This window comes from Pristiophorus japonicus, chromosome 19, assembly GCF_044704955.1.
Source record: "Pristiophorus japonicus isolate sPriJap1 chromosome 19, sPriJap1.hap1, whole genome shotgun sequence".
In the NCBI taxonomy this organism is placed as follows: Eukaryota; Metazoa; Chordata; class Chondrichthyes; family Pristiophoridae; genus Pristiophorus; species Pristiophorus japonicus.
Genome location: NC_091995.1, coordinates 94,696,917 through 94,724,394, shown reverse-complemented (window position 1 = coordinate 94,724,394; position 27,478 = coordinate 94,696,917). Strand labels below are relative to the sequence as shown.

At 49.6% G+C, this 27,478-nt stretch overlaps 1 protein-coding gene across 4 annotated transcripts; it reads left to right on the top strand.

Annotated features, from left to right (window-relative positions):
• The first annotated feature begins 5 nt into the window (after positions 1-5).
• On the top strand, positions 6-27,400 carry pdap1a (pdgfa associated protein 1a). 4 transcript variants are annotated; one of them, XM_070861864.1, is made up of 6 exons: positions 6-188; positions 12,856-12,938; positions 14,916-14,978; positions 18,864-18,988; positions 20,597-20,748; positions 23,492-27,400. In XM_070861864.1, the coding sequence occupies exons 1-6, from the start codon at positions 176-178 to the stop codon at positions 23,509-23,511; spliced, it is 456 nt and encodes a 151-aa protein (XP_070717965.1). In that variant the 5' UTR covers positions 6-175; the 3' UTR covers positions 23,512-27,400. The 4 variants fall into 4 exon arrangements, with proteins under 4 accessions (XP_070717965.1, XP_070717963.1, XP_070717966.1 ...); XM_070861862.1 differs by having other exon boundaries at positions 18,861-18,988; XM_070861865.1 differs by having other exon boundaries at positions 12,856-12,944; positions 14,922-14,978.
• Positions 27,401-27,478: the final 78 nt, after the last annotated feature.

Genomic DNA, 27,478 nt, shown 5'->3' with positions numbered 1-27,478 from the left:
CCTGCGCGGTGATGTGAGGGGCGCGGTGATTGGCGGAGCGGCCTGTCAGTCAGCGGGCGGCGCGGCGCGGCGCGCGGTGCTGATTGTGGGTGTCCGCCGAGTGGAGCCGCCGGGCCTTCCCGTCCCGTCCCGTCCGTCAGTCAGAGACCCAGCGAGCGAGCGAGGCGCTGCCGAGATGCCGCGGGGAGGTGAGCGCGGTCCGCGGTGTGACGGAGGGGGTTTGATCCGCCTCACCCCCCGCCCCGCGCACTGAGGCCGCCCGACACACACTGGGCCCGAGCGGCGCCATGGCAACCCGGGGCAGGGGGCACTGACTGTGGGGGTGAGGGATCGCGGTGACTGCGGGGGCGAGGGGTCGAGGTGACTCGCGGGGGCGAGGGGTCGCGGTGACTGCGGGGTCGCGGGGGCGAGGGGTCACTGACCCGTGGGGTCGCGGTGACTGCGGGGGCGAGGGGTCACTGACTCATGGGGGCGAGGGGTCGCGGGGGCGATGGGTCGCGGTGACTCGTGGGGGCGAGGGGTCGCGGTGACTCGTGGGGGCGAGGGGTCGGTGACTGCGGGGTCGCGGGGGCGAGGGGTCACTGACCCGTGGGGTCGCGGTGACTGCGGGGGCGAGGGGTCACTGACTCATGGGGGCGAGGGGTCGCGGGGGCGATGGGTCGCGGTGACTCGTGGGGGCGAGGGGTCGCGGTGACTCGTGGGGGCGAGGGGTCGGTGACTCGTGGGGGCGAGGGGTCGCGGTGACTGCGGGGTCGCGGGGGCGAGGGGTCACTGACCCGTGGGGTCGCGGTGACTGCGGGGGCGAGGGGTCACTGACTCATGGGGGCGAGGGGTCGCGGGGGCGAGGGGTCGGTGACTCGTGGGGGCGAGGGGTCGCGGTGACTGCGGGGTCGCGGGGGCGAGGGGTCACTGACCCGTGGGGTCGCGGTGACTGCGGGGGCGAGGGGTCACTGACTCATGGGGGCGAGGGGTCGCGGGGGCGAGGGGTCGCGGGGGCGATGGGTCGCGGTGACTCTTGGGGGCGAGGGGTCGCGGTGACTCTTGGGGGCGAGGGGTCGGTGACTCGTGGGGGCGAGGGGTCACTGACTCGTGGGGGCGAGGGGTCGCGGTGACTGAGGGGTCGCGGGGGCGAGGGGTCGCGGTGACCGAGGGGTCGCGTTGGTCGCGGGGGCGAGGGGGGGGGTTCGCGGAGAGCGCGGGGGCGAGGAGGGGGTCGCAGGGGTGGGGCGAGGTGGGGGTGATTGGGGGGGGTCACGGTGACCGCGGGGGCGATGGGGGGTGGTCACGGTGACCGCGATGGGGGTGGGGCCGCGGTGACCACGGGGGCGATGGGGGGTGGTCACGGTGACCGCGATGGGGGTGGGGCCGCGGTGACCACGGGGGCGATGGGGGGGGGGGGTCACGGTGACCGTGGGGGCGATGGGGAGGGTTCGCGGGGGCGATGGAGGGGGGGGGTCACGGTGACCGCGGGGGCGATGGGGGGGGGTCACGGTGACCGCGGGGGCGATGGGGGGTGGTCACGGTGACCGCGTGGGCGATGGGGGGGGGGTCACGGTGACCACGGGGGCGATGGGGGGGGGGTCACGGTGACCGCGGGGGCGATGGGGAGGGTTCGCGGGGGCGATGGGGGGGGGGGTCACGGTGACCGCGGGGGCGATGGGGAGGGTTCGCGGGGGCGATGGAGGGGGGGGGTCGCGGTGACTGCGGGGGTGAGAGGGGATGGTCGTGATGACTGGGGAAGGGGAGGATAGTGTTTACGATGACTAGTGGTGGGGGAAATGATCATAGTAATCATGAAGGAGAAATATTATAAGTAAAATATCTCAATCTCTGTACCACTTTAATTTGGAAGGTTTATAGTTCTGGTTTCCTGGGAACTGGTGAGTTATGGAGAGACGATGTTTATGTCCAATTTTTTCCTTTCCCCTCCCCTCCCCTCCCTGCGCACTGGCTCATGAGAGCAGTCGCATGTGGCTGCATTCACTGGGATCCTGGCTGATTTCTGACACATGTGCCTCCAGTAGCACTGAAACTATTTTTGTGGTGTCTTTTTTCCTCTCCTCTTTCACTCCCGCCCCCAGAATTATACATTTTGTAGAAATGAGCCCTAAAGTTTAGAGAGTGAAATTTCTACCAGACAGTAGTGGCCATGACTCAGTCCCACGGATTAAGGGAGTTGGGGTCTAGAGGCCTAGAGTATCATATGTGTGAGTCAGCAATTGCAAGGGTGGCAGGAAGATGGAGCTGTACTGTGTAAGAACTGTTCTGCCCTCGTGTCTGAGATCTGCCAGTGTAATCTTGCTGTGGGCCATCTTACTTTATTAAGCCATTACTTGTGACCAGGCTTATTCGCAACTGTTGGAGAGCCAGAAATTAGAAACTGAATTACAACCTCCGAAATATTGGCGACAGAGTAAATGGCTGATTTTGTATTCACCTGAAGTTTTTCTTTTAGATTTGGACTTTGAAATGTGGTGATATTCAGGTGCCAAACTCTTGTCGTATATGTCTGAAATTCTTCTCTGGGCTGTTGTATTGGGGATATAATCCATTTCTTTTAGCATTTGTTAAAATTGAGGGGCAAATTTCAGGCAAACCTGTTAAGTATTGTATGCTGGTATCCCACAGAGTGATTTCAGGGCCTTGAGAATGATGAATATTTTAACTGGTGTCTGAGCAGAGCTCGACAATGGTTTGTGTTTTTTTTTATAACTTAGAAATTTTTTAAAAATCTGTGCCATCAAAACCCATAGGAAGGACCTATTTCCCTTAGCAGAGGGGTCAACAACCAGGGACCATAGATTTAAAGTAATTGGTAGGAGGTTTAGAGGAGATTTGAGGGGGACTTTTTTCACCCAGATGGTGGTGGGGGTCTGGAACTCACTGCCTGAAAGGGTGGTAGAGGCAGAAACACTCACCACATTTAAGAAGTACTTGGATGTGCACCTGAAGTGCCGTAACCTACAGGGCTACGGACCGAGAGCTGGAAAGTAGGATTAGGCTGGGTAGCTCTTTGTCGGCCGGCGCAGACACGATGGGCCGAAATGGCCTCCTTCCGTGCTGTAACTTTCTGTGATTCTATGAAAACATGTACTTTTACTTAATGTTGAAAGTTGCCCCGCCAGATTGTTGCCCCCTGTCGGGTCCATTTTCCTGTGCCTTCTACATTGTTATAGCAAGGCCACTTTGACTTTATTTATATTTCTGCATATATTGTGTTGCAGTTAAACAGCTGATTCTGTAAAGCGCTTGTCGGATGCCAGCAAGGGAAACTTGCAAGTAAAAATAAAACGTCAAATCTTGTGCTTGGAGATCATTCAAGACTAGTTTCTTACCGCCCCACCCCCGCAGCCGTACAAACTCCTGGGAGAGACCAAAAAACAGATAAACCCAGGGCCAATGTAATGAAATCCGGAAGATTCCTCTCCGCATCCCCTCAAGGGATTGAAACCAGTCCCGGAGATTATGTAGTCCATGCGTGCACTAACTTTTAATCCACTCCGCTTTTACACAATGCGATCTCTGCCCCAGCCACAAACCGCTCCCTCTTGAAGCCGTGCGGAGTTAGCACCCGGCGCAGCTTTTATTTTTTAACTTGAACCAGTGTCGGCTTGGCTCGGTTAGTAGCACTCTTCAGTCAGAAGGCTGTGGGTTCATAGAAACGTAGAAAGTAGGTGCAGGAGTAGGCCATTCGAGCCTGCACCAACATTCAATATGGTCATGCAACTTCAGTACCCCATTCCTGCTTTCTCTCCATACCCCGTGATCCCTTTAGCTGTCTAACGCCCTTTTGACTATATCTAACAAACTGGCCTCAACAACTTTCTGTGGTAGAGAATTCCACAGGTTCACCACTCTCTGGGAGAAAATGTTTCTCCTCATCTTGGTCCTAAATGGCTTACCTTATCCTTAGACTGTGACCCCTGATTCTGGACTTCCCCAACATCGGGAACATTCTTCCTGCATCTAACCTGTCCAATCCCGTCAAGCCACACTCCAGGACTGAAGCTCGTGATCGCTGCTAATGGTACCGAGGGAGCATCGCACCTTTGGATGAGGCGTTAAACCGAGACCCCGTCTGGTTTTTTTTTAAATACAAAGGATCTCGTGGCATTATTGGAAGACCGGGGAAGATTTCCCTGGTATTCTGGCCAACGTTTTTCCCTAACCAACGGCAGAAAAAAAAATGATGACCTGTTCATTAATCTCACTTGCTGTTTGTGGGGCCTTGCTGTGTGCAGATGGCTGTCAAGTGATTCACTGATTCGGAAGCCCTCAGGATGTGAGGAGTTTCTATTTTCTTTCTTCCTCAGCTGCTGCCAAAGTACCAGCACGAGAATAGATGAAAGAATTCTGTTGGGTGAGAGTAGGAGACCTATGAATGAGCATGGGTGGGTGCCCAAGAGTGGTGCCTATGGGGAGCAGGCAGGGAAGTGGAGCTGAGTCCATGATCAGATCAGCCATGATCTTATTGAATGGCTGAGCAGGTTCGAGGGGTCGGATGGCCTACTCCTGCTCTTATTTCTTATGTTCTGACCATGATTTATTTTACTTGCCAGTGTCAGCTGTGCCTCAGTGGGCAGCACCCTTGCCTCTGAGTCAGAAGGTCGTGGGTTCAAGTCCCAGTCCAGAGATTCGAGCACTAAAATCTAGGCTGACACGCCAGAGCAGTGCACTGTCGGAGGTGCCGTCTTTCAGATGAGTCGTTAAACCGAAGCCCCGTCTGTCCTCTCAGGTGGACGTAAAAGATCCCGTGGCACTATTTTGAAGAAGAGCAGGGGGGTTCTCACCGATTTCCTGGGGCCAATATTTATCCCTCAAAAAAAAATAACAAAAACAGATTATCTGGTCATTATCACATTGCTGTTTGTGGAACTTGCTGTGCGCAAATTGGCTGCCGCATTTCTACATTACAACAGTGACTACGCTCCAAAACGGCTTTATTGGCTGTAAAGTGCTTTGAGACGTCCGGTGGTTGTGAAAGGCACTATATAAATCCAAGTCTCTCTTTTTGCCTCCCAGTTGGTTTGGGTTAGTTGATGTGTGACTACAGCTGAACCTGGTCAGGGCAATTGCACAAATTGCAAATTATTATAATGCAGGAAATAACAGAAATCCAGGCAGGTCTTATGAATGGCCCCCTTTATTTTCCCAAAGCTGGTATAATGGGTAACATCTCTCAACATCTTAAAAAGATAAATACTGTATAACATCTTCAAAATTAAGTACTCTCATCTCCTGAGTTTTTTTATATACTACTGATTTATTTTTCGATGGAGATCAGAATTCATCAGCCTCCCCACACTTTCCCATCCTGTGCATAAAATTCATCCAGCTTTTCGCTCTATAAGTGTAAGTCTTTCTTTCTTTTGACTGGGTCTCTCTAACATTGGGCACACCTTCACTCGCATCCCCTTTCCGAGTCATTCAGAGAAGACATTTCTGCATCGGTCATCCTTCCACGCCGAGATCTTTGCTTTTATCTTTCAACAGGCAGCCATCAGTCAAGCGGGATTTTCTGAGCTCTTCTGTGATTAAACTACCATCCCCTGCATTGGCCCGCTTGCTCTCACATTTCCGTTCCCAATCCCGGTTGGCATTTTTTTGCCAGTCCTACAAGACGTCTGTTTTCCCTTTTCAGAATTCTAGAACTGCGAGATCCAGAAATGCCAGCTGCATTAACAGCTTTCCCAATCCTCAATTCAGTCAAACCGCTCCAAAAACCCTCTTGCCCAGGCAGCGACAGGCCATGGCACCTTATTTTTGTTGTTGAGCCATCTAGAGGTTCGCCTTCCCTTCCTCCCTCGCCCACACGCCAGTAACCGATAGGTGGAAACCAGGTCAAACCGGTTATTGGGCACGTTGACCGAACCCAATCGGCTTGAGAGGCAAAGAACATAAGAAATAGGAGCAGGAGTAGGCCATACGGCCCCTCGATCCTGCTCCTCCATTCAGTAAGATCATGGCTGATCTGATCATGGACTTCGCTCCACTTCTCTGCCTGCTCCCCGTAACCCTTGATAAGAACATAAGAAATATCCGTGACTAGTTCCCAGTAAAGCGGGATTCCCGTGGGCCACACTTGCACGTAAACGGGATATGCATTAAATTAAACCCGCAACAAAGCTAACTTTTAACAATCGGAGGGGTGGGGGATGCAGAACTATAGGGTTGCGTTGAAACGAGACGCGCAGTTAAGCGAGTTGCAAATAAACGGATACGCCTGTACAAAGCAGACAGCCCAGTGTGCACAAAAGGAGTTTTAGGATTTGAAGAACAGGATTGAGTGAGATAAGAATGGCTATGTGATGGTTACTAAATACACTCTGAAGCACCGCGATTCAAACACTGGTAAAGTTGAGAGATTATTTGTGGATTGGGTTAAATAACAACCTCGGTTTGATGTCACGGGCGATTCTGCACATTTACCATCAGGGAGCAATTCCGGCTTCCAAGTTGCTTCACCTCGCGTAGTGCGTCCTGGGTAGGATGAGATCACCAGATAAATATGGTTTGTGAATTTGCTGTCCCCAGAGTTTACAAGGCAGTTGTGTGACTGTATCAAATCAGGGGGTGGAATTCCGAGTCACCCCTGTTGCCGAAATGGTGGGAGCGAAGCAATAAGGAATGGATATGGGGGCAACAGCAAAGTAGCAAGTAATGTGAAGAGACAACAGCTTAAAGGGGAAGGAAAGTATAGAACCATAGAAATTTACAGCATGGAAGGAGGCCATTTTGGCCCATCGTTTCCGTGCCGGCCGACAAAGAGCTATCCAGCCTAATCCCACTTTCCAGCTCTTGGTCCGTAACCCTGCAGGTTATGGCACTTCAAGTGCACATCCAAGTACTTTTTAAATGTGGTGAGGGTTTCTGCCTCTACCACCCTTTCAGGCAGTGAGTTCCAGACCCCCACCACCCTCTGGATGAAGAAATTTCCCCTCAAATCCCCTCTAAACCTCCCCCCACTTACTTTAAATGTGTGCCCTGGTTGTTGACCCCTCTGCTAGGGTGGATAGGAAGGACCTATTTCCCTTCTGTGTTTTGATGGGGCATGGGTTAAAGTAAAATTATGTTATAAAAAAAAACACACAGCCATCTTCGAGCTTTGATCAGATGCCAGTTTAAAAAGTTTGTTGTTCTCAAGGCCCTGAAATCGCTCTGTGGGATACTAGCATACAATACTTAACAGGTTTGCCTGCAATTTGTCCCTTCTATTTTAACACATGCTAAAAGGAATGGGTTACACCTCCAATACAGAGAAGAATTTCAGACATATATGCGGGTGTACTTTTTGTTAAGTACTCTGTATTTTCTATACATACTTGTTTGACACTTTTTTTAAATAGTAACAAATGGGCCTTTCCTGCTTGAAATTGCATCTCTATCCCAGGCCTTCATCATTGGCCGCAAGAAGGTTTGTGATGCACCCGACTCTCAGAGGAGGGCTGATTCTGCTCTGAGCAGCACCTTTCTACCTCCCCAGTTGCGGCCAGAAGCAGATTACAGCTGGAGCGGAGAGAAAGCACCTGATCGGCTTGGCTGAGAATGTACTTGTTAGAGAAAACTCGGCTGCCCCGTGTCCTAACTCGCACCAAGTCCCGCTCACCCATCACCTCCTGTGCTCACTGCCCCGTGTCCTAACTCGCACCAAGTCCTGCTCACCCATCACCCCCTGTGCTCGCTGACCTACATTGGCTTCCGATTAAGCAACGCCTCAATTTCAAAATTCTCATATTTTCAAATCCCTCCTTGGCCTCGCCCCTCCCCATTTCTGTAATCGCCACCATCCTCACAACCCCCCGAGATGCCTGCGCTCCTCTAATTCCTGAGCATCCCTGATTATAATCGCACCACCATCAGTGGCCGTGCCTTCTGTTGCCTGGGCCCCAAGCTCTGGAACTATCTGCCAAAACCTCTCTGCCTCTCTTTTTTTCCTCCTCCAAGACGCTCCTTAAAACCTACCTCTTTGACCAAGCTTTTGGTAAACTGCGTTAATTTCATAGAAACATAGAAAATAGGTGCAGGGGTAGGCCATTCGGCCCTTCGAGCCTGCACCGCCATTCAATAAGATCGAGGCTGATCATTCCTTCAGTACCCCTTTCCTGCTTTCTCTCCATACCCCTTGCTCCTCTTAACCGTAAGGGCCATATCTAACTTCCTCTTGAATATATCCAGTGAACTGGCATCAACAACTCTCTGCGGCAGGGAATTCCACAGGTTAACAACTCTGAGTGAAGAAGTTTCTCCTCATCTCAGTCCTAAATGGCCTACCCCTTATCCTAAGATTATGTTTCCTGGTTCTGGACTTCCCCAACATCGGGAACATTCTTCCCGCATCCTGTCCAGTCCCGTCAGAATCTTATACGTTTCTCTGAGATCCCCTCTCATCCTTCTAAACTCCAGTGAATAAAGGCCCAGTTGATCCACTCTCTGCTCATATGACAGCCCAGCCATCCCTGGAATCAGTCTGGTGAACCTTTGCTGCACTCCCTCAATAGCAAGAACGTCCTTCCTCAGACTAGGAGATCAAAACTGAACACAATATTCCAGGTGAGGCCTCACTAAGGCCCTGTACAGCTGCATTAAGACCTCCCTGCTCCTATACTCAAATCCCCTAGCTATGAAGGCCAACATACCATTTGCCTTCTTCACTGCCTGCTGTACCTGCGTGCCCACTTTCAGTGACTGATGAACCATGACACCCAGGTCTCGTTGCACCTCCCCTTTTCCTAGTCTGCCGCCATTCTACTTGTGCGGTGTCAAATTTTTATCGCATAATGCACCTTGGGACATTTCACTACGTTAAAGGCGCTATATAAATACACGTCGTTTTGGCGGAGAGCTGTTAATGCGCTTTTAATTTGTGCAGTTACTAACCCACCCAGGTTTTTGATGCTTTTTTTCTAAGGGGCAAGATCACACTTTTATTTTAAAAGCTTGTCAAAGAGGTGGGATTTAAGAATGGTAAAATGAGGACCAAGAGGTAGCGAGGCCCAGGAGTTTAGGGAGAGAATTCTCGAGCATGGGCACTAGTTGTTTGACCGCATGGCTGCCAGTGGCAGGGTGAGGGTTTGAAAGGACTACACGAGGCCAGAGTCAGAGGAATAAAGAGGGGTTTAGGGCTGGAGGAGCTTGTAGCGATGGGAATGGGCACGGCACAGAAGGGATTTAAACACAAGGGTGAGAATTTAAAATTTGAGGCATTGGGGAGCTAATGTTGTTTGGCAGTGGGCGAGAGCGCAGTCATTCATTAATATAGTCGTGTCCCATGGTGTAATGACATGATTTTAGAAGCTGGGAGCCTACACGCTCTGCCCAAGAATAATTTAATAGTTATCATAGAATGGTCACAGCACGGAAGGAGGCCATTCGGCCCCTCGAGCCCGTGCTCACTCTCGGCCAATCCCACTCTCCCATCCTTTTCCCATAGCCCTGCAAGTTTTTTCCTTCAGATACTTATCCAACTTCCTTTTGAAAGACGAGATTGAGCCTGCCTCCAACTCGCTTTCAGGCAGTGCATTCCACGTCTTAACCATTCGCAGCGTAAAAAAGTTTTTTCTTGCATTACCTTTTGGTTCTTTTGTCAATCGCCTTAGCTCTGTGTCCTCTGGTTCCCGACCCTTCCACCAATGGGAACAGTTTCTCTCTATCTACTCTGTTCAGACCCCTCATGATTTTGAACACCTCGATCAAATCTCCTCTTAACCTTCTCTGCTCCAAGGAGATCAACCCCAGCTTCTCCAGTCCATCCACGTCACTGAAGTCCCTCGTTCCTGGAACCATCTCGTAAATCCTTTCTGCCCCCTCTCTAAGGCCTTCACATCCTTCCTAAAGTGTGGTGCCCAGAATTGGACACAATACTCCAGTTGGGGCCGAACCAGTATTTGATACAGGTTCATAATTTCAACACTTTTGTACTCTGTACATCTATTTATGAAGCCCAGGAATCCCATAAACCTTTTTAGCTGCTTTCTCAACCTAACCTGCCCTGCCACCTTCAACGATTTGTGCAAATATACCCCCTTTAGGATTGTACCATTTCGTTTAGATATCCTCTCCTCATTCTTTCTGCCAAAATGGTTCATAGTTTACATAGTTTCAGAATAAGGGGTCACCCATTTAAAACTGAGATGAAAAGGAATTTCTTCTCTGAGGGTTGTGAATCTGTGGAATTCTCTGCCCCAGAGAGCTGTGGAGGCTGGGTCATTGAGTATATTTAAGGTGAAGATAGACAGATCTTTTGAACAATAAGGGACTCGAGGGTTATTGGGAGCGGGCAGGGAAGTGGAGCTGAGGCCAAGATCAGATCAGCCATGATCTTATTGAATGGCTGAGTAGTCTCGAGGGGCCGAATGGCCGACTCCTGCTCCTATTTCTTCTCTTACGCATCACTTCACATTTTTTCTGCGTGAAATTTCATCTGCCACGTGTCCGCTTATTTCACCAACCTGTCTATGTCCGATGCACTGCATAGTATTAGATTTCTATTTCATATTTTATATTTTATATAAAATCGAAACTATTCCTTTCACTTACGGAGTTGTTCTGAATCAAAATCAGTGGCTGAGATTGCGAGAATGCTTACCCTGCAGAACCGCAATGAGAAGTAGCTTTTATACACTGACGTCTCTTTTCCCCCCCCCCCCACAATTGAGCTACAGGAGATGGGCCCTACAAGATTGTTCACTACAGATGTTAAAAGATTACAATGTCTCTGCATTTTGCTCGCTTCCTTCATGGTTCTGATGGTAAAGGGAGTGCACATAATGCAGTTTGTATGTTCTTTTTCACTCGAGTTTTCCTGTAGCAGTATTTGTTGTGGAATCTGTAGGTATCTACATCAGTTACATAATCAGCTTCTTGTACAGAATTCCAGCATATCGTCCCGAGTGTACGTAGGCTGTGATCGATCTTGCATTTTTATGCTCTGATCGGGATTCCTTCTTTTATTGTTTGAGATATTGCGTTGTGGAGCAGCGCTTTTATTGGGATAAAATTCTCTTTAAGCTATGCTTTATATAGCGCCTTTCAAGACTCAAACCGCTGTACAACCAATGAGCTGCTTTTGGAGTGTAGTCACTGTTGTAATGTGGGAAATGCGGCAGCCAATTTGCGCACAGCAAGCTCCCACACAGAGCAATGTGATAATGACCCAGATAATCTGTTTTAGTGAGGGATGTTGGTTGAGGGATAAATATTGGCCAGGACACCGGGGATAACTCCATGCTCTTCAAAATAGTGCCATGGGATCTTTTACATCCGCTTGAGAGAGCAGGCGGGGCCTCGGATTAACGTCTCATCTGAAAGACGGCCCCTCCGACAGTGCGGCGCTCCCTCAGCACGGCCCCTCCGACAGTGCGGCGCTCCCTCAGCACTGCACTGGGAGTGTCAGCCTAGATTTGTGTGCACAAGTCCCTGGAGTGGGACTTGAACCCACAACCTTCTAACTCTGAGGCGAGAGTGCTGCCCACTGGGCCACAGCTGGCACTTTGCGTATTAATTTTCCCCCCTCCCCAATTGGTTGAGTTCAGTCAACTCTCAGCCAGTGGATTCAGAAAATCTCACCAGGAAATGATAGAAAGATGAAAGTAAGAACATGCACTTCCACCACACTTTCACGGCCTCAGGATATCCCAAAGCGCTTTCCAGCCGATGAAGTACTTTTTGTGTGTAGTCACTGTTGTGATGTAGTTGGAGGATGAACACACATAATTATCATTTAAAAATAACACCAAAAAATAAGTCATCATGCCAATGCGGCAAAAGATTGTTGCAACAGTTGAACTTGAGGTCAGAAGATTGCAGGAGGATATCAATGAGCTGGTCAGGTGGGTGGAGCAGAGGCAAATGGAATTCAATCCAGAGAAGTGTGAGGTAATGCATTTGAGGGGGCTAACATGCAAGGGAATACGCATTAAATGGTAGGACACCGAGAAGTGCAGAGCAACAAAGGGACCTTGGAGTGCAGGTCCAAGATCTGTGAAGGTAGCAGGCCAGATAGATAAGGTGGTTAAGAAGGCATACGGAATACTTGCCTTTATTAGCCGAGGCATAGAATACAGGAGCAGAGTGGTTATGCTTGAACTGTATAAAACGCTGGTTGGGCTACAGCTGGAGTACTGCTTGCAGTTCTGGTCACCATATTACAAGAAAGATGTGATTGCACTAGAGAGGGTACAGAGGAGATTTACGGGGATGTTGCCTGGACTGGACAATTTTAGCTATGAGGAAAGATTGGATAGGCTGGGTTTATTTTCTTTAGAACAGAGGAGTCTGAGGGGAGACTTCATTGAGGTGTATAAAATTATGAGCGGCCCAGATAGCATGAATAGGAAAGACCTATTTCTTTTAGCAGAGGGGTCAACAACCAGGGGCCATAGATTTAAAGTAATTGGTAGGAGGTTTAGAGGGGATTTGAGGGGAAATTTCTTCACCCAGAGGGTGGTGGGGGTCTGGAACTCGCTGCCTGAAAGGGTGGTAGAGGCAGAAACCCTCACCACATTTAAAAAGTACTTGGATGTGCACTTGAAGTGCCGTAACCTATAGGGCTACGGACCGAGAGCTGGAAAGTGGGATTGGGCTGGGTAGCTCTTTGTCGGCCGGCGCGGACACAATGGGCCGAAATGGCCTCCTTCCGTGCTGTAAATTTCTGTGATTCTCTGAAGTCTCTGAAAGCTGCTTTATTGGCGTGTTCAACTGACTGTTGAACACTTCTCTCCGATTTGCAAGTTAGCGACGTTCAGCCCTGAGAAACACCGAACTTGCATGCATCTAGAACCTTGGCGACACACCGTCCCATCTGCTTGTTTGCAGCTTCTAATGGGAATGTGTGTTTTTCTTCTCCAATTCCTCCAGGTAAACGAAGTCACAAGGGGAGGGCGAAGCAGTTTACAAACCCAGATGAGATTGACGCTCAGATGAAAGCAGAGAAAGAAAAGGCAAGTGTCCAGCAGCTTTGTTGCGCTGTCGAACCGTGTGGGGTTTCCTGGACACTGGATACTCGCACGTTGGCAGGACCGGGACACGGCATCTCCCACAACAACCTGCGCCTTTAACGTATTAAAACGTCTCCCAGTGGCTTCACAACACAGGAGTGTTATCAAATAAAATTTGACACCAAGGCGCTTAAGGAGATATTAGGACAGGTGACTGGCAGTGTTCCAGCTAATTTCTTTTTGGGAGCGTGGTACCATTCAGATTACCGCATATGCATGTTTGTTTCCATTATAACACCGTTGCGCGGGACCTGCAGTTAACTGCATGGCCGCGCGACTTAACGGGAACATTGGTGACTGGTCAAAGAGGTAGGTTTTAACAACCTGTATTTATATAGCGCCTTTAACGTAGTGAAACATCCCAAGGCGCTTCACAGGAGTGTTGAGATGAAAAATTTGACACCGAGCCGCATAAGTAGAAATTAGCGCAGGTGACCAAAAGCTTGGTCAAAGAGGTAGGTTTTAAGTAGCGTCTTGAAGGAGGGTAGAAAGACGGAGAGATTTAGGGAGGGAGTTCCAGAGCTTTGGGGCCCAGGCAACAGAAGGTACGGCCACCGATGGTTGAGAGATTTATAATCAGCGATGCACAGGAGGGCAGAATTAGAGGAGCATAGACATCTCTGGGGGGGGATTGTGGGGCTGAAAGAGATTACAGAAATAGGGAGGGAAGAGGCCATGGAGGGATTTGAAAATAAGGATGAGAATTAAGGAGCATTTTAAAGGAGAAGAGTGGCGGAGAGCTCTCTCCAATAAAACATCTTCGAAAAGCTGCCTGCAACTCTGGACCCTTCTGTGATGAAGCAGGCCCGAAACATTCCTGTTGTTGAGACTCAATATTCCTTCCACTGTTGAAACTTGAGTTTACACTGGACTGAGGGGTGGGGGGAAGGGGAAGAGACTGGGTCATGTGCTGGGTCAGGCACTTGGCTTTTGCTCCCTGGGACCTGGATTCAAATACAACTTGAAACCGTTGGAATGGAAACGTTCCTCATCTGGCTGCCTGTGTGAGATAGGTTGGGGGAGGGGAGGGAGGACAGCCTTGCAGTGGGCGCGAATCCATGTGGCGTTGGGATAGGGGGAGCTTTACCCTGCATCGATGCTCCACCTGGCCCCTGGAGTGCTCTGATGCTCAATGCAAAGTCTTCCATTTGGCAGCTTCAGTGAGTTCAGTAATTTAGCAATGTGTTGAAATTCACTCTTCCTAAGAGTGTTCAGTCCAGTTCTTCGTGGATGCTGCGGAACTGCTCATAACCAGGCCCTGAACGCGCAGTTTGGCCAAAGGAGAATGGTGAATTAATGTGTGGTTGAAATGCATCCGGGTACACTGGGGATCGCGGAAGGTTTGAACTTGGTTGTAAGGGTGCTTTACTCTGCAGCTAATGTGCTGCAGGACATTGGGGAAAAGTGGAGATTTTTTTACTCCACCTTCTGATGTCCCTCGCCTCCCCTCCCTCCCAAATCTGGGATTACAGAATTCACCAATGGAACAGAGGAGGCTGAGAACAGACCTTATTGAGGTGAATAAAATTATGAGGGGCCTAGATAGAGTAGATAGGAAGGACCTATTTCCCTCAGCAGAGGGGTCAACAACCAGAGGGCATAGATTTAAAGTAATTGGTAGAAGGATTTGAGGGGAAATGTCTTCATCCAGAGGGTGGTGGGGGTCTGGAACTCACTGCCTGAAAGGGTGGTAGAGGCAGAAAACCTCACCACATTTAAAAAGTGCCTGGCTATGCACTTGAAGTGCTGTAACCTACAGGGCTACGGACCTAGAGCTGGAAAGTGGGATTAGGCTGGATAGCTCTTTGTCGGCCGGCGTGGACACGATGGGCCGAAATGGCCTCATTCCGTGCTGTAAATTTCTATGATTCTATTTGTCGCTGCCCAAGCTAATGAATTCTGTGTCTTGTAAACCTTTAGGCAAAGGACCTGCCCGAGAATGCAAGTGACCATGATTCTGACAGCAGTGAAGACGACTCCGAGGTGAGTGCCCTTGACTGTGAAAAGGATATTATCATCATCGTCAGTCCCTCGGAATCGAGGAAGACTTGCTTCCACTCTTAGCATGAGTTCTCAGGTGGCTGAATACGAGAACAGTCTCTGTCACAGTGGTTGAAGGAAAGGGTGGGTGGGACTGGTTTACCGCACACTCCTTCCGCTGCCTGTGTTTGGTTTCTGCATGCTCTCGGCGATGGGACTCGAGGTGCTCAGTGCCCTCTCGGATACATTTCCTCCACTTAGGGTGGTCTTTGGCCAGGGACTCCCAGGTGTCAGTGGGGATGTTGCACTTTTTCAGGGAGGCTTTCAGGGGTGTCCCTGTAACGTTTTCTCTGCACACATTTGGCTCGTTTGCTGTGAAAGAGTTCCGAGTAGAGCGCTTGCTTTGGGAGTCCCGTGTCTGGGATGCGAACGATGTGGCCTGCCCAGCGGAGCTGATCAAGTGTCGTCAATGCTGGGGATGTAGGCCTGGTCGAGGACGCTAATGTTGGTGCGTCTGACTTCCCAGGGGATTTGTAGGATCTTGCGGAGGCATCGTTGGTGATATTTCTCCAGCGACTTGGTGTCTACTGTACATGGTCCATGTCTCTGAGCCAAACAGGAGGGATATGTGCTATGCTTCATGCTCTTTTTGTGCATGTTCTGCTGCCACCCCGCAGACACTGACCATTTACTGTCAAAGGCTTCACTTAGGGTATCAGTCAGTCACACGTTGCTGCTGATATCTAATCCCTTGATGTGTAGGCTTCATAAATAAAATTGGTTTCAGAGCTGTTCAGTTGCATTGTCTTTAATCAATTGTTGCACCCCCCCTCTCTCTTTCCCACCCCCCCCACCTTCTCCTGAAGGCTCTGAATCTTGCTGAGATGCAGTTCCACAGACTCCCTCTTGTAGCTCACTCAAGCGACCCATTCTTCACATGCAACAAAGGTTCACTAAATTGAAACCCGGGGTGAGAGAGTTGTCCTATGAGGAGAGATCGAGTAGAATGGGACTATATTCTCTGGAGTTTAGATGAATGAGAGGTGATCTCATTGAAGCGTATAACAATCTGATGGGGATTGACAAGGTAGATGCTGAGAGGATGTTTCCCCCGGGCTGGAGAGTCTAGAACCAGGGGTCACAGTCTCAGGATAAGAGGTCAGCCATTTAAGACTGAGATGAGGAGGAATTTCTTCACTCAGCGGGTTGTGAATCTTTGGGATTCTCTGCCCCAGAGGTCTGTGGATGCTGAATCGTTGAGTATATTCAAGGTCGCCATTGATAGATTTTTGAACTGGGGAATCGAGGGATTATGGGGATCGGACAGGAAAGTGTTGCGGTAGAAGATCAACTATGATCTTACTGAATGGCAGAGCCGGCGCAAGGGGCATTTATGGTTATACTCCTAATTCTTTTGTGTGAGCCTAGACAGTCTCTGTCTGTGGGCTGTTCGGCCATGAAGAGCTTCAAAACTGAGCTGGATCCTTTCCTCAACTGACACTTTCCAGCAGGGATTTACCGGAGAGCAGGAACCCTAGTTGTGGTTCCTCTTTTCCCCCACCCCCCCCGTGCATTAAACCACACTCCAATATTAAGTTAATGGCTGTCTGACCATATGGGGGAATGTGATGTGTTGTAGCCATGTTGCGGGAGGTGCCTGTGTGTGTGTGTGTGTGTGTGTGTGTGTGTGTGTGTGTGTGAACTGTACAGTGTGAGCTGGTGTTGCTACTTGTGAAGGCCATACCCGCGGCCAGGGTACTGGTCGCGGAACGCATGCCGAGTGATGGTCTCGAGTCTATGCCTCCGATTCCCCGTACGGTGAGTTCCTCAGTTATTAGGTGGAGCTCAGTCCCTCCCCCCTCGGCCCCACCCCCTCCAAAAGGAGCCATGTGTCCGTGTCCTTATATATATATATTGTAGATAGACTTGCATTTCTATAGCGCCTTTCACTACCACCGGACGGCTCAAAGCCAATGAGTTACTTTTTGGAATGTAATCATTGTTGTAATGTGGGAAGTAGGTTCATTTATCTTTGAACCAATCGGTTTATTTTAATGGGGCTCTTTTGCTCGTATGGAAACTAGATTCACCCTGCTTCCTCGTGACATTCCCTTGTCTTTATATAGCAGAGAGCACGACAAGCCGAGTGACACGAGACTGATTCCAGCTTCTGTAGCAGGCTGCAAGCGAAGGCTCGGAGATGGGTGCAGCAAGCATGCTTCACACGAGCTCTTATTTTGTTAACCGATAAGGGGATAAGGGGTTATGGGGATCAGGCAGGGAAGTGCCTTTCGTCACGGGTAGCATCAGTCCATGATCGGATCAGCCATGATCATATTAAATGGCGGAGCAGACTCGAGGGGCCGTATGGCCAACTCTTGCTCCTATTTCTTATCCTCCCACCCCTCTTCATCTCACCTTATCAGCATAACGTTCTATTCCTATCTCCCTCACGTGTTTATCCAACTTCCCCTTAAATGCATCCGTGCTATTCGCCTCAACCCCTCCCCGTGATGGCGAGTTCCACATTCTCACCATTCTGCTGTGTAATATTCAGTGTTTCTGTGGAATGTTGGATATCGAGCTGGAGCTGCACTCATCTGTGTGTGCGCCAGAGTGCTGGGCATGTCACGGTTAGCATCAGTAAACCTGTAAATCAGAGAATTGTGAACCTGTGGAATTCTCTACCACAGAAAGTTGTTGTGGCCAGTTCGTTAGATATATTCAAAAGGGAGTTAGATATGGCCTGTACGGCCAAAGGGATCAAGGGGTATGGAGAGAAAGCAGAAATGGGGTACTAAAGTTGCATGATCAGCCATGATCATATTGAATAAAGGTTCAGCAGGTAATCAGGAAGGCGAATGGAATGTTGGCCTTCATTGCGAGAGGGATGGAGTACAAAAGCAGGGAGGTCCTGCTACAACTGTATAGGGTATTGGTAAGGCCGCACCTGGAGTACTGCGTGCAGTTTTGGTCACCTTACTTAAGGAAGGATATACTGGCTTTGGAGGGGGTACAGAGACGATTCACTAGGCTGATTCCGGAGATGAGGGGGTTACCTTATGATGATAGATTGAGTAGACTGGGTCTTTACTCGTTAGAGTTCAGAAGGATGAGGGGTGATCTTATAGAAACATTTAAAATAATGAAAGGGATAGACAAGATAGAGGCGGAGAGGTTGTTTCCACTGGTCGGGGAGACTAGAACTAGAGGGCACAGCCTCAAAATAGGGGGGACCAATTTAAAACCGAGTTGAAAAGGAATTTCTTCTCCCAGAGGATTGTGAATCTGTGGAATTCTCTGCCCAAGGAAGCAGTTGAGGCTAGCTCATTGAATGTATTCAAGTCACAGATAGATTTTTAACCAATAAGGGAATTAAGGGTTATGGGGAGAGGGCGGGTAAGTGGAGCTGAGTCCACGGCCAGATCAGCCATGATCTTATTGAATGGCGGAGCAGGCTCGAGGGGCTAGATGGCCTACTCCTGTTCCTAATTCTTATGTTCTTATGAATGGTGGTGCAGGCTCGAAGGGCCGAATGGCCTACTCCTGCACCTATTTTCTATGTTTCTAATCTCTCCTGTGATCTTTGACGGGCAACTGTCGCCATCAGAGGCAGAAGAGCTGAAATAGCCACTTATCACTCGTTGCGTTATCGCCTGCAGCCACGAGCATCTAAATAAAGGGACATTTTGGGTTTAAGGCGGTTGTTTTTTTTAAGTCGGCAGTTTTTCCTCCCCTTGTTTGAAGTGGAGAAATAATTTTTGGGTCATTGAAATGGGTTTGATAGAGAAATCTCGGTGAGGTCCGACTTGGAGCAGGTTGGAGGGGCCGCCTGGCCTATTCCTGCTTCTGTTTCTTACGTTTTTTTTAAAATGTTTTCTGAAGCAGCCGAAGAAGAAGGGAGTGGAAGGTTTAATAGAGATCGAGAACCCAAACCGAATAGTACAGAAAAACAAGAAAATAACAGAAGTGGATCTCAATCCCCCGCAGCGTGAGCTCTCCAGGCGAGAAAGGTAGGTCGCGTGTCACATTTCAAACCTGCAGTCTGTAATGTGCTTTCTCTCCGGGCTAGCTGACACTGTAAAGTATTCCCCGTCAACACGGCGAGTGTTTCCACCACAAACTCCGTAACCCTCGCCACCAGCTCCATCCCTCTCCCTGTCCACCATCTCCCGGTGAACCAAACAGTGTACAGCCTTGGCCTTCTGTTCATAGAATCATAGGAATTTACAGCACAGAAGGGAGGCCATTTCGGCCCATCGTGTCCGTGCCGGTCGGCCGACCAAGAGCCACCCAGCCTAATCCCACTTTCCAGCTCTGGGTCCGTAGCCCTGTAGGTTACTTCAAGTGCACATCCAAGTAGTTTTGATCCTGAGTTGAGTTTCCGACTCCCTGCTGTCTCTATCGCAAAAGCATTGCCCGCCTCCGTCCTCCACATTAGCCCATCTGCCGCTGAAGCCTTTTGTCCCTTCTTGACTCAATCTACTGCAATGCTTTCCTCAGCCGGCCTCCAATCTTCTACTTTCCGTAAACTTCAGCTTGTCCAGAACTGCCCCTATCCTATCGCACATCAAGACTCACTTGCCCATAAGAAATAGGAGCAGGAGTAGGCCAAATGCCCCCTCGAGCCTGCTCCGCCATTCAATAAGATCACGGCTGATCTGATCATGGACTCAACTCCACTTCTCTGCCCGCTCCCCATAACCCTCGACTCCCCTGCAGTTCAAGAATCTGTCTATAATCTAAGCCTTAATTATATTCAATGACCCAGCTTCCACAGCTCTGTGGGGTAGAGAATTCCAAAGATTCACGACCCTCTGAGAGAAGAAATTCCTCCTCATCTCCGTCTTAAATGGGCGACCCCTTATTTTGAAACTATGCCCCCTAGTTCTAGATTTTCCCAAAAGGGGAAACATCCTCTGCATCCACTCTGTCCAGCCCCCTCAGAATCTTACACATTTCAATAAGATCACCTCTCATTCTTCTAAACTCCAATGAGTACAGGCCCAACCTGCTCAACCGTTCCTCATATGACAACCCCTTCATCACAGGAATCAACCTCATGAACCTTCTCTGAACTGCCTCCAATGTAAATATATCCCTCCTTAAATAAGGGAACCAAAAATGTATGTAATACTCCAGGTGTGGCCTCACCAACGCCCTGTACAGTTGTCTTGTCTTTACAGACATAGTATTGCCTCCCTCTGCATCTCGAAGCAGATTTCGCTGTGCGCTCTTTATTTGTACTCTCTCCATACACATTAGGATCGGCTCATCTCCAAAGGGAAATCATTAGAATAACATTTTCTTTAAGGCTTGCTGTCGCGTATCTCATTTGTTTAATGACTTTGCCAACCATTTTCTTTAGGGCCCAGCAGTAAAACGAGCTATTAATTCCAAACGTAGAAATTTACATCAGGGAAGGAGGCCATTTCAGCCTGTCGTGTCTGTGCCAGACTAATCCCACTTTCCAGCTCTTGGTCCGTAGCCTTGTAGGTTATGGCACTTCAAGCGCACATCCAAGTACTTTTAAAATCACACAGCACTAATACGAATTTTGTTTTAATTTCTTCCTTTTCCCCCCCTCCCCCACCCCGCACCCTAAAACCAACGTTTCTCAGGGAAGAGATTGAGAAGCAGCAAGCACGGGAGAGGTACATGAAACTTCACCTCGAGGGGAAGACCGAACAGGCACGCGCTGACCTGGCGCGGCTTGCCATCGTCCGGAAGCAGCGGGAAGACGCGGCCAAGAAGCGGGAGAGCGACAAAAAAGGTCAGCGGTGGCGGTGTCGACTTAACCGGTGATAGTGCTAGAGGGGGTGGGATTCGAACTGGGCTGCAGGGGGCGGCACGTGGAATTTGCGCCTCCTGGTGGCTGCGTTCCAAACCAGCACAAATCAATAAGGGGTGGGTTAGGGGTGGTGGAATCCTTCTTTGCCTGGCTGTAAGGGCCCCATGAAGGAGTTTCATTCCACGATGGAGCCTGGTGATTCCTTCCCTCCCGTGCCGAGGGCTTAAGGAGTTGTGGCCTCCAGTGGGTTCATCCTCACAGCAAAAGGGGATGAGATCTGGGAACGATCCTGGGGGCCATTATTTATCCCTCAATTAACATACCATTGATAGGGGAGACTAGAACTAGGGGGCAAAATCTTACAATGAGGGGCTGCCCACTTAAAACTTAGAAGATGAGAAGGGGGATTTAATAATGGAAAATATGGAAATGGCTGAGACCTTAAACAATTATTTTGCTTCGGTCTTCACAGTGGAAGACACAAAAACCATGCCAAAAATTGCTGGTCATGGGAATGTGGGAAGGGAGGACCTTGAGACAATCACTATCACTAGGGGGGTAGTGCTGGACAGGCTAATGGATCTCAAGGTAGACAAGTCCCCTGGTCCCGATGAAATGCATCCCAGGGTATTAAAAGAGATGGTGGAAGTTATAGCAGATGCATTCGTTATAATCTACCAAAATTCTCTGGACTCTGGGGAGGTACCATCGGATTGGAAAGCAGCTAATGTAACGCCTCTGTTTAAAAAAGGGGGCAGATAAAAGGCAGGTAACTATAGGCCGGTTAATTTAACATCTGTAGTGGGGAAAATGCTTGAAGCTATCAATAAGGAAGAAATAGCGGGACATCTAGATAGGAATAGTGCAATCAAGCAGACGCAACATGGATTCATGAAAGGGAAATCATGTTTAACTAATTTACTGGAAGTCTTTGAGGATATAACAAGCATGGTGGATAGAGGTGTACCGATGGATGTGGTGTATTTAGATTTCCAAAAGGCATTCGATAAGGTGCCACACAAAAGGTTACTGCAGAAGATAAAGGTACGCGGAGTCAGAGGAAATGTATTAGCATGGATCGAGAATTGGCTGGCTAACAGAAAGCAGAGAGTCAGGATAAATGGGTCCTTTTCGGGTTGGAAATCGGTGGTTAGTGGTGTGCCACAGAGATCGGTGCTGGGACCACAACTGTTTACAATATACATAGATGACCTGGAAGAGGGGACAGAGTGTAGTGTAACAAAATTTGCAGATGACACTAAGATTAGTGGGAAAGCGGGTAGAGGACACAGAGAGGCTGCAAAGAGATTTAGATAGGTTAAGCGAATGGGCTAAGGTTTGGCAGATGGAATACAATGTTGGAAAATATGAGGTCATCCACCTTGGGGAAAAAAACCAGTAAAAGGGAATTTTATTTGAATGGGGAGAAATTACAACATGCTGCAGTGCAGAGGGACCTGGGGGTCCTTGTGCATGAATCCCAAAAAGTTAGTTTTCAGGTGCAGCAGGTAATCAGGAAGGAGAATGGAACGTTGGTCTTCATTGCGAGAGGGATGGAGTACAAAAGCAGGGAGGTCCTGCTGCAACTGTACAGGGTATTGGTGAGGCCGCACCTGGAGTACTATGTGCAGTTTTGGTCACCTTACTTAAGGAAGGATATACTAGCTTTGGAGGGGGTACAGAGACGATTCACTTGGCTGATTCTGGAGATGAGGGGGTTACCTTATGAAGATAGATTGAGTAGACTGGGTCTTTACTTGTTGGAGTTCAGAAGGATGAGGGGTGATCTTATAGAAACATTTAAAATCATGAAAGGGATAGACAAGATAGATGCAGAGAGGTTGTTTTCCACTGGTCGGGGAGACTAGAACTAGGGGGCACAGCCTCAAAATACGGGGGAGCCAATTTAAAACCAAGTTGAGAAGGAATTTCTTCTCCAAGAGGGTTGTGAATCTGTGGAATTCTCTGCCCAGGGAAGCAGTTGAGGCTAGCTCATTGAATGTATTCAAATCACAGATAGATAGATTTTTAACCAATAAGGGAATTAAGGGTTATGGGGAGCGGGCGGGTAAGTGGAGCTGAGTCCACGGCCAGATCAGCCATGATCTTGTTGAATGGCGGAGCAGGCTCGAGGGGCTAGATGGCCTACTCCTGTTCCTAATTCTTATGTTCTTATAAGGAGGAATTTCTTCTGAGGATCTGTGGAATTTGCTGCCTTGGTGAGCTGTGGAAGTTGGGACATTGAATAAATTTAAGACAGAGATAGACAGTTTCTTAACCGTTAAGGAAATAAGTGGTTATGGGGAGCGGGCAGGGAAGTGGACCTGGCTCCATGCTCGGATCAGCCATGATCGTATTACATGGCGGAGCTGGTGCAAGGGGCTGTATGGCCAACTCCTGCTCCTACTTCTTATGTTCTTACAACAAAAAAACAGACGATCTGGTCATTTATCACATTGCTGTGTGTGGGAGCTTGCTGTGCGCAAATTGGCTGCCACGTTTCCCACATTACAATGATGACTACACTCCAAAAGTACTTCATTGGCTGTAAAGCGCTTTGGGACATCTGGTAGTCATGAAAGGCACTATAGAAATCCAAGTGTTTTAAAACATGGCACAACACAGGAGACTCTGAATGGTGCGAGTAAATGTCTGATTGCTTGGCTCGCATGAGGATAACTCAATCTGATTTTTTTTTTCTTCCTCCTTCCGCTCTCCTTTTCAGGGAAAGAAGCGAAGGCCTAGTACCGGGTCTGCCCGACCGAATCACCTGGGAACCCGGAAAGGGACAGGCTGGGACAATCAGACTGTCTGCTCCCACGCAGCTCATCTCCCCTCTCTCCACCCAACGCAACCCAACAAAACAAAAAAAAAACGAGAAAAAAAACTACCCATCGCACCACACGCCGCAACTGGGTCTGGCGCACAGCTCGAGGGGAAACTGCGCTGTTTGAATTTTTACTCTTCCGGTAACCACGAATAAACGGGTGTTTTTAATCCAGCCGCGTGCTTTTAGAGGCACCCATTGGCATTCTGTGAATGAAGACTGAAAGACTTGCGACCGCTCAAAAGAAAGCGCCTCGGTCTGTTGGCGCGCAACGACAGTTAGGGGTTCAAATAAGTAGCGTGACTTGGGGTGAAGGTCTCCCTCATCCTCCTCCCTCTCCTCCCCTCCCCATTTCCCAGGTCTCGCCCATGTCGGCTCCAGGCCCATCATCAGCTCCAGGTTATTGGCACTCCCATCTCATGGTTGGTTTCCATTTTAAACCAAAAATAAAAATAGTGGCAGTAAGGTAACCAGAATTACTGGCAACGTCAATGTACCTAGTCTCCCTGTCTCCTTTACTGGCAACGTCAATGTACCCAGAGTCCCTGGTCTCCTTTACTGGCAGCGTCAATGTGCCCAGTCTCCCTGTCTCCTTTACTGGCATCGTCAATGTGCCCAGTCTCCCTGTCTCCTTTACTGGCAACGTCAATGTACCCAGTCTCCCTGTCTCCTCTACTGGCAACGTCAGTGTACCCAGTCTCCCTGCCTCCTCTACTGGCAACGTCAGTGTGCCCAGTCTCCCTGCCTCCTCTACTGGCAACGTCAGTGTGCCCAGTCTCCCTGTCTCCTTTACTGGCATCGTCAATGTACCCAGAGTCCCTGGTCTCCTTTACTGGCAGCGTCAATGTACCCAGAGTCCCTGGTCTCCTTTACTGGCAGCGTCAATGTGCCCAGTCTCCCTGTCTCCTCTACTGGCAACGTCAATGTACCCAGTCTCCCTGCCTCCTCTACTGGCAACGTCAATGTACCCAGTCTCCCTGCCTCCTCTACTGGCAACGTCAGTGTGCCCAGTCTCCCTGCCTCCCCTACCATTTTTATTTGAACTCCTAATTCCATTTGTCTTTTTTTCTTTCGAATACTCTGGGTGTTTTTCTTTTTCTTTTATCACTTCTTGGTTACGGAACCGTTGGCATGCCGGTAATTATTTGCAATCTTTAATAGTTAACGGTGCAGCGAGTTGATTAAAAATAGGAAACGCCTCCACCATGAGGAAGGTCAGTAACTTTGTCGTGCTGTGTAAATCTGACATGGTTGTAAATGGAAAGTTACACTTTTTCTTTCCCCCCTCCCTACGGGCAGGTTGAGGATATATAATTCCTATAATCGCACCCGCCCTCCTCGTTTATTGTTGCATGCATTTTATTTTGACCATAGCTTTGTTTGTGGGAGGGGAGTGATAATTTCCACTCAACGCTCCACGAAGGGAACAAAGGAAAGATCACAAGTGGCTGGTAATATATAAACACAAGATGCAAAGCTTACTACCCAGATTCAATTCCTGTCCCCTGATAAGTTGGCTTATCCTGACTAAGTTGCTGGAGTTGGGAGGGGAGGTTGCCCAATATTAGTTTAAGTTTCCCTAGTGCTCACGGACGAAAATAAATCGCCCAGGAATCCCAACGCCGATCGCTCCCTGGTTTGGCTTTGGCTGGGAAGTGCACGGGGTGCGGTGATTGGGTGAAAAGGTCCGTCTGCGATGCCCCCCCCCGCCCCGGTCAAATAGCCGGCCTACACTCATCACCTCAGCTTGCACGCGAAGAATGGGGCCCCCCTGAACAAGGAACTGCCCGTGCGTGCGGAAACGTAGCCCCAGCAAGAACCGAGAAGTAGGACTGTAGTTTCCGCCCCCCTCCTGTAACACCCTAGTTGCCACGGGCTGACCAAGAGACACAGTCTCTTGGTCCATGCTCGGTGTGTCTGGGTTCACTGATGCCCTTAGCCGGGGCTGGCATGCTCGTGGGGAGCCGAAAGGGGGGGGGGGGGGGGGGAGAAACGGGAGAGATAAATAGACCAGCGAGCATCTGAAGCAGCAAGGTTCGTGCTTTATCCTTTCTCATTCCCGCACCGACTCAACCTCTCCATTTTCAGCATCTTCTGTTTTTTGTTTCTGAAGTTAGCTTCAGGGTCTCATCAGTAAAACTCCCAATGGCTTCTATCTGCACTCAAACCTGCAAACTGAAGCTAGAAGGTAAGGAGGAGAGATAGCTCGTGAAAGGTGAATTACTCTCCAGTACTCTTTTCCAAAAACAAAAGAATAGTCTCTCCTTTGCCAGGATACTGCATAAATTTTTAAATGTCCAGATGTTAACGTCTGTTTTAGCCCGAGTCTCCTGAGCGCGCAAGCAATGAGCAGCCCAGCTGAAATTCAACACATCTCGGCCGAGCTGGAAGACAATGCCTTGGCCCTCTTGAGCACTGCAGGTACTGATCCGGGTCTCTAGTGAGCAGGCGGAGAGCACCTGGTGGTGATACAGCCACACTCGTAACACGACCTGGGAGTGGGGGGGGGGGGGTCTGTTTGGAGTCCACTTGCCCCTTCACTTACTGCAGCATGTGCCTTTGAGCCCTCTGATAACACCACGCCGAGCTGGAACTTTGTTCCCTCCCTACCCCCCTCCTCCTGACCCCCCCCCCCCCCCCCCTCTCTCTCTCTCTCTCTCTTCCCCCCCCCTCTCCCTTTGGCCCACGAGCAAGAGATTGCTGTGAAGAGACAGCCATCCCAGTGTCCACACATGAAACTCTTTGGTCCTGCAGCATTTGTTTTTTATTTTTGTCCCTCTCTGGCCTGCACCTTCTCTGGTCCCCCGTCCTCAACGGGCTGTGTAAATCTATGACCCCATGCAGAGAGTGCTAAAGCAAGCCATCGATTACACTCAGCCCTCTCCTCCAACTCAGCGAGTGGCACTGCAGCCGCTCCCCCCCCCCCATGTACTTTATTCGGGTACTTTCCCCCCCCCCCCCCCCCCCCCCCCCCGACAGCTTCCTCGTCACCTGCTCTTTTTGCCGCCCCTCCATTCGTTTTATAAATCCGGTCTCAAACTACTGCAGTCTGCCATTGCTTTGCATCCGAACTCCGCCTCATTTTAATTTTAATTGGGGCAACGCTATAGTATAGCGGGCGTTTTTTTCGGCCATGGAATTTCATCTCTGTTGTAAAAGGTGGGGGGGGGGGTGGGTCCCACTGGAGCAGGAACTATCAAACATCTTCTACTGGATTAATGTTTGAGGTTTCTACTGACTTCAGCTGGAGATCTGAAACCTGCCCATTTTTACTTTCTCATCAGCACTTCAGCTTTCTGAGCGCCTCGGTCCCAAAACTGCTTGCGCCCCTCGAGATAGCGCAGCGCCCGTTTCCAGAACCCAGATCTCTTTTTAACAGTTGTGGAAAAGATGTGGGCTGGGAGCTGGATTGGCGGCTACCTTGGATTCCTCTGTTGGGGCGGCGAAGCAGCTATCAGCTTCTGTCTTGAGTTTTCATTGAAGCAGCGATATTTATACATAAAACAAACACACACAAAAAAGCAGTGGAAAGGATAATGTTCGGAGCCCACTCTGTCAACCAGTTCCCCTCTGCAACTGGGCGCCCACTTCTACCCTCGTGTTCGGTTCCTTGGAGCCTGCAGGGTCCTCTCCGCAGAAGCCCGTGGATGAAGTGAATGAACTGTCATGGTCTTGCGTCAGCACCGTGCGTTTCTGCTCGAAAGCATCCAGGCTGAAGCCCCCTCAGCAATCCCACGTTGCAACATAATCACAGGGTTAAAGAATGCTTTTTTTTAATTTAAATTGAAATAAAACCTCTGGAAGAAATTGCCTTTGCTCTGTTTTTTTTTAAATAGAGGCATGCTGTAATCCACGCATCTGTCTTTGTTGCCTCCAGACTCGACC

Coding starts and splice junctions, on each gene's coding strand:
- pdap1a (XM_070861862.1), top strand. Junction 12,939..14,915: donor TGAAAGCAGAGAAAGAAAAG/GCAAGTGTCCAG, acceptor GTAAACCTTTAG/GCAAAGGACCTGCCCGAGAA. Junction 18,989..20,596: donor GAGCTCTCCAGGCGAGAAAG/GTAGGTCGCGTG, acceptor AACGTTTCTCAG/GGAAGAGATTGAGAAGCAGC.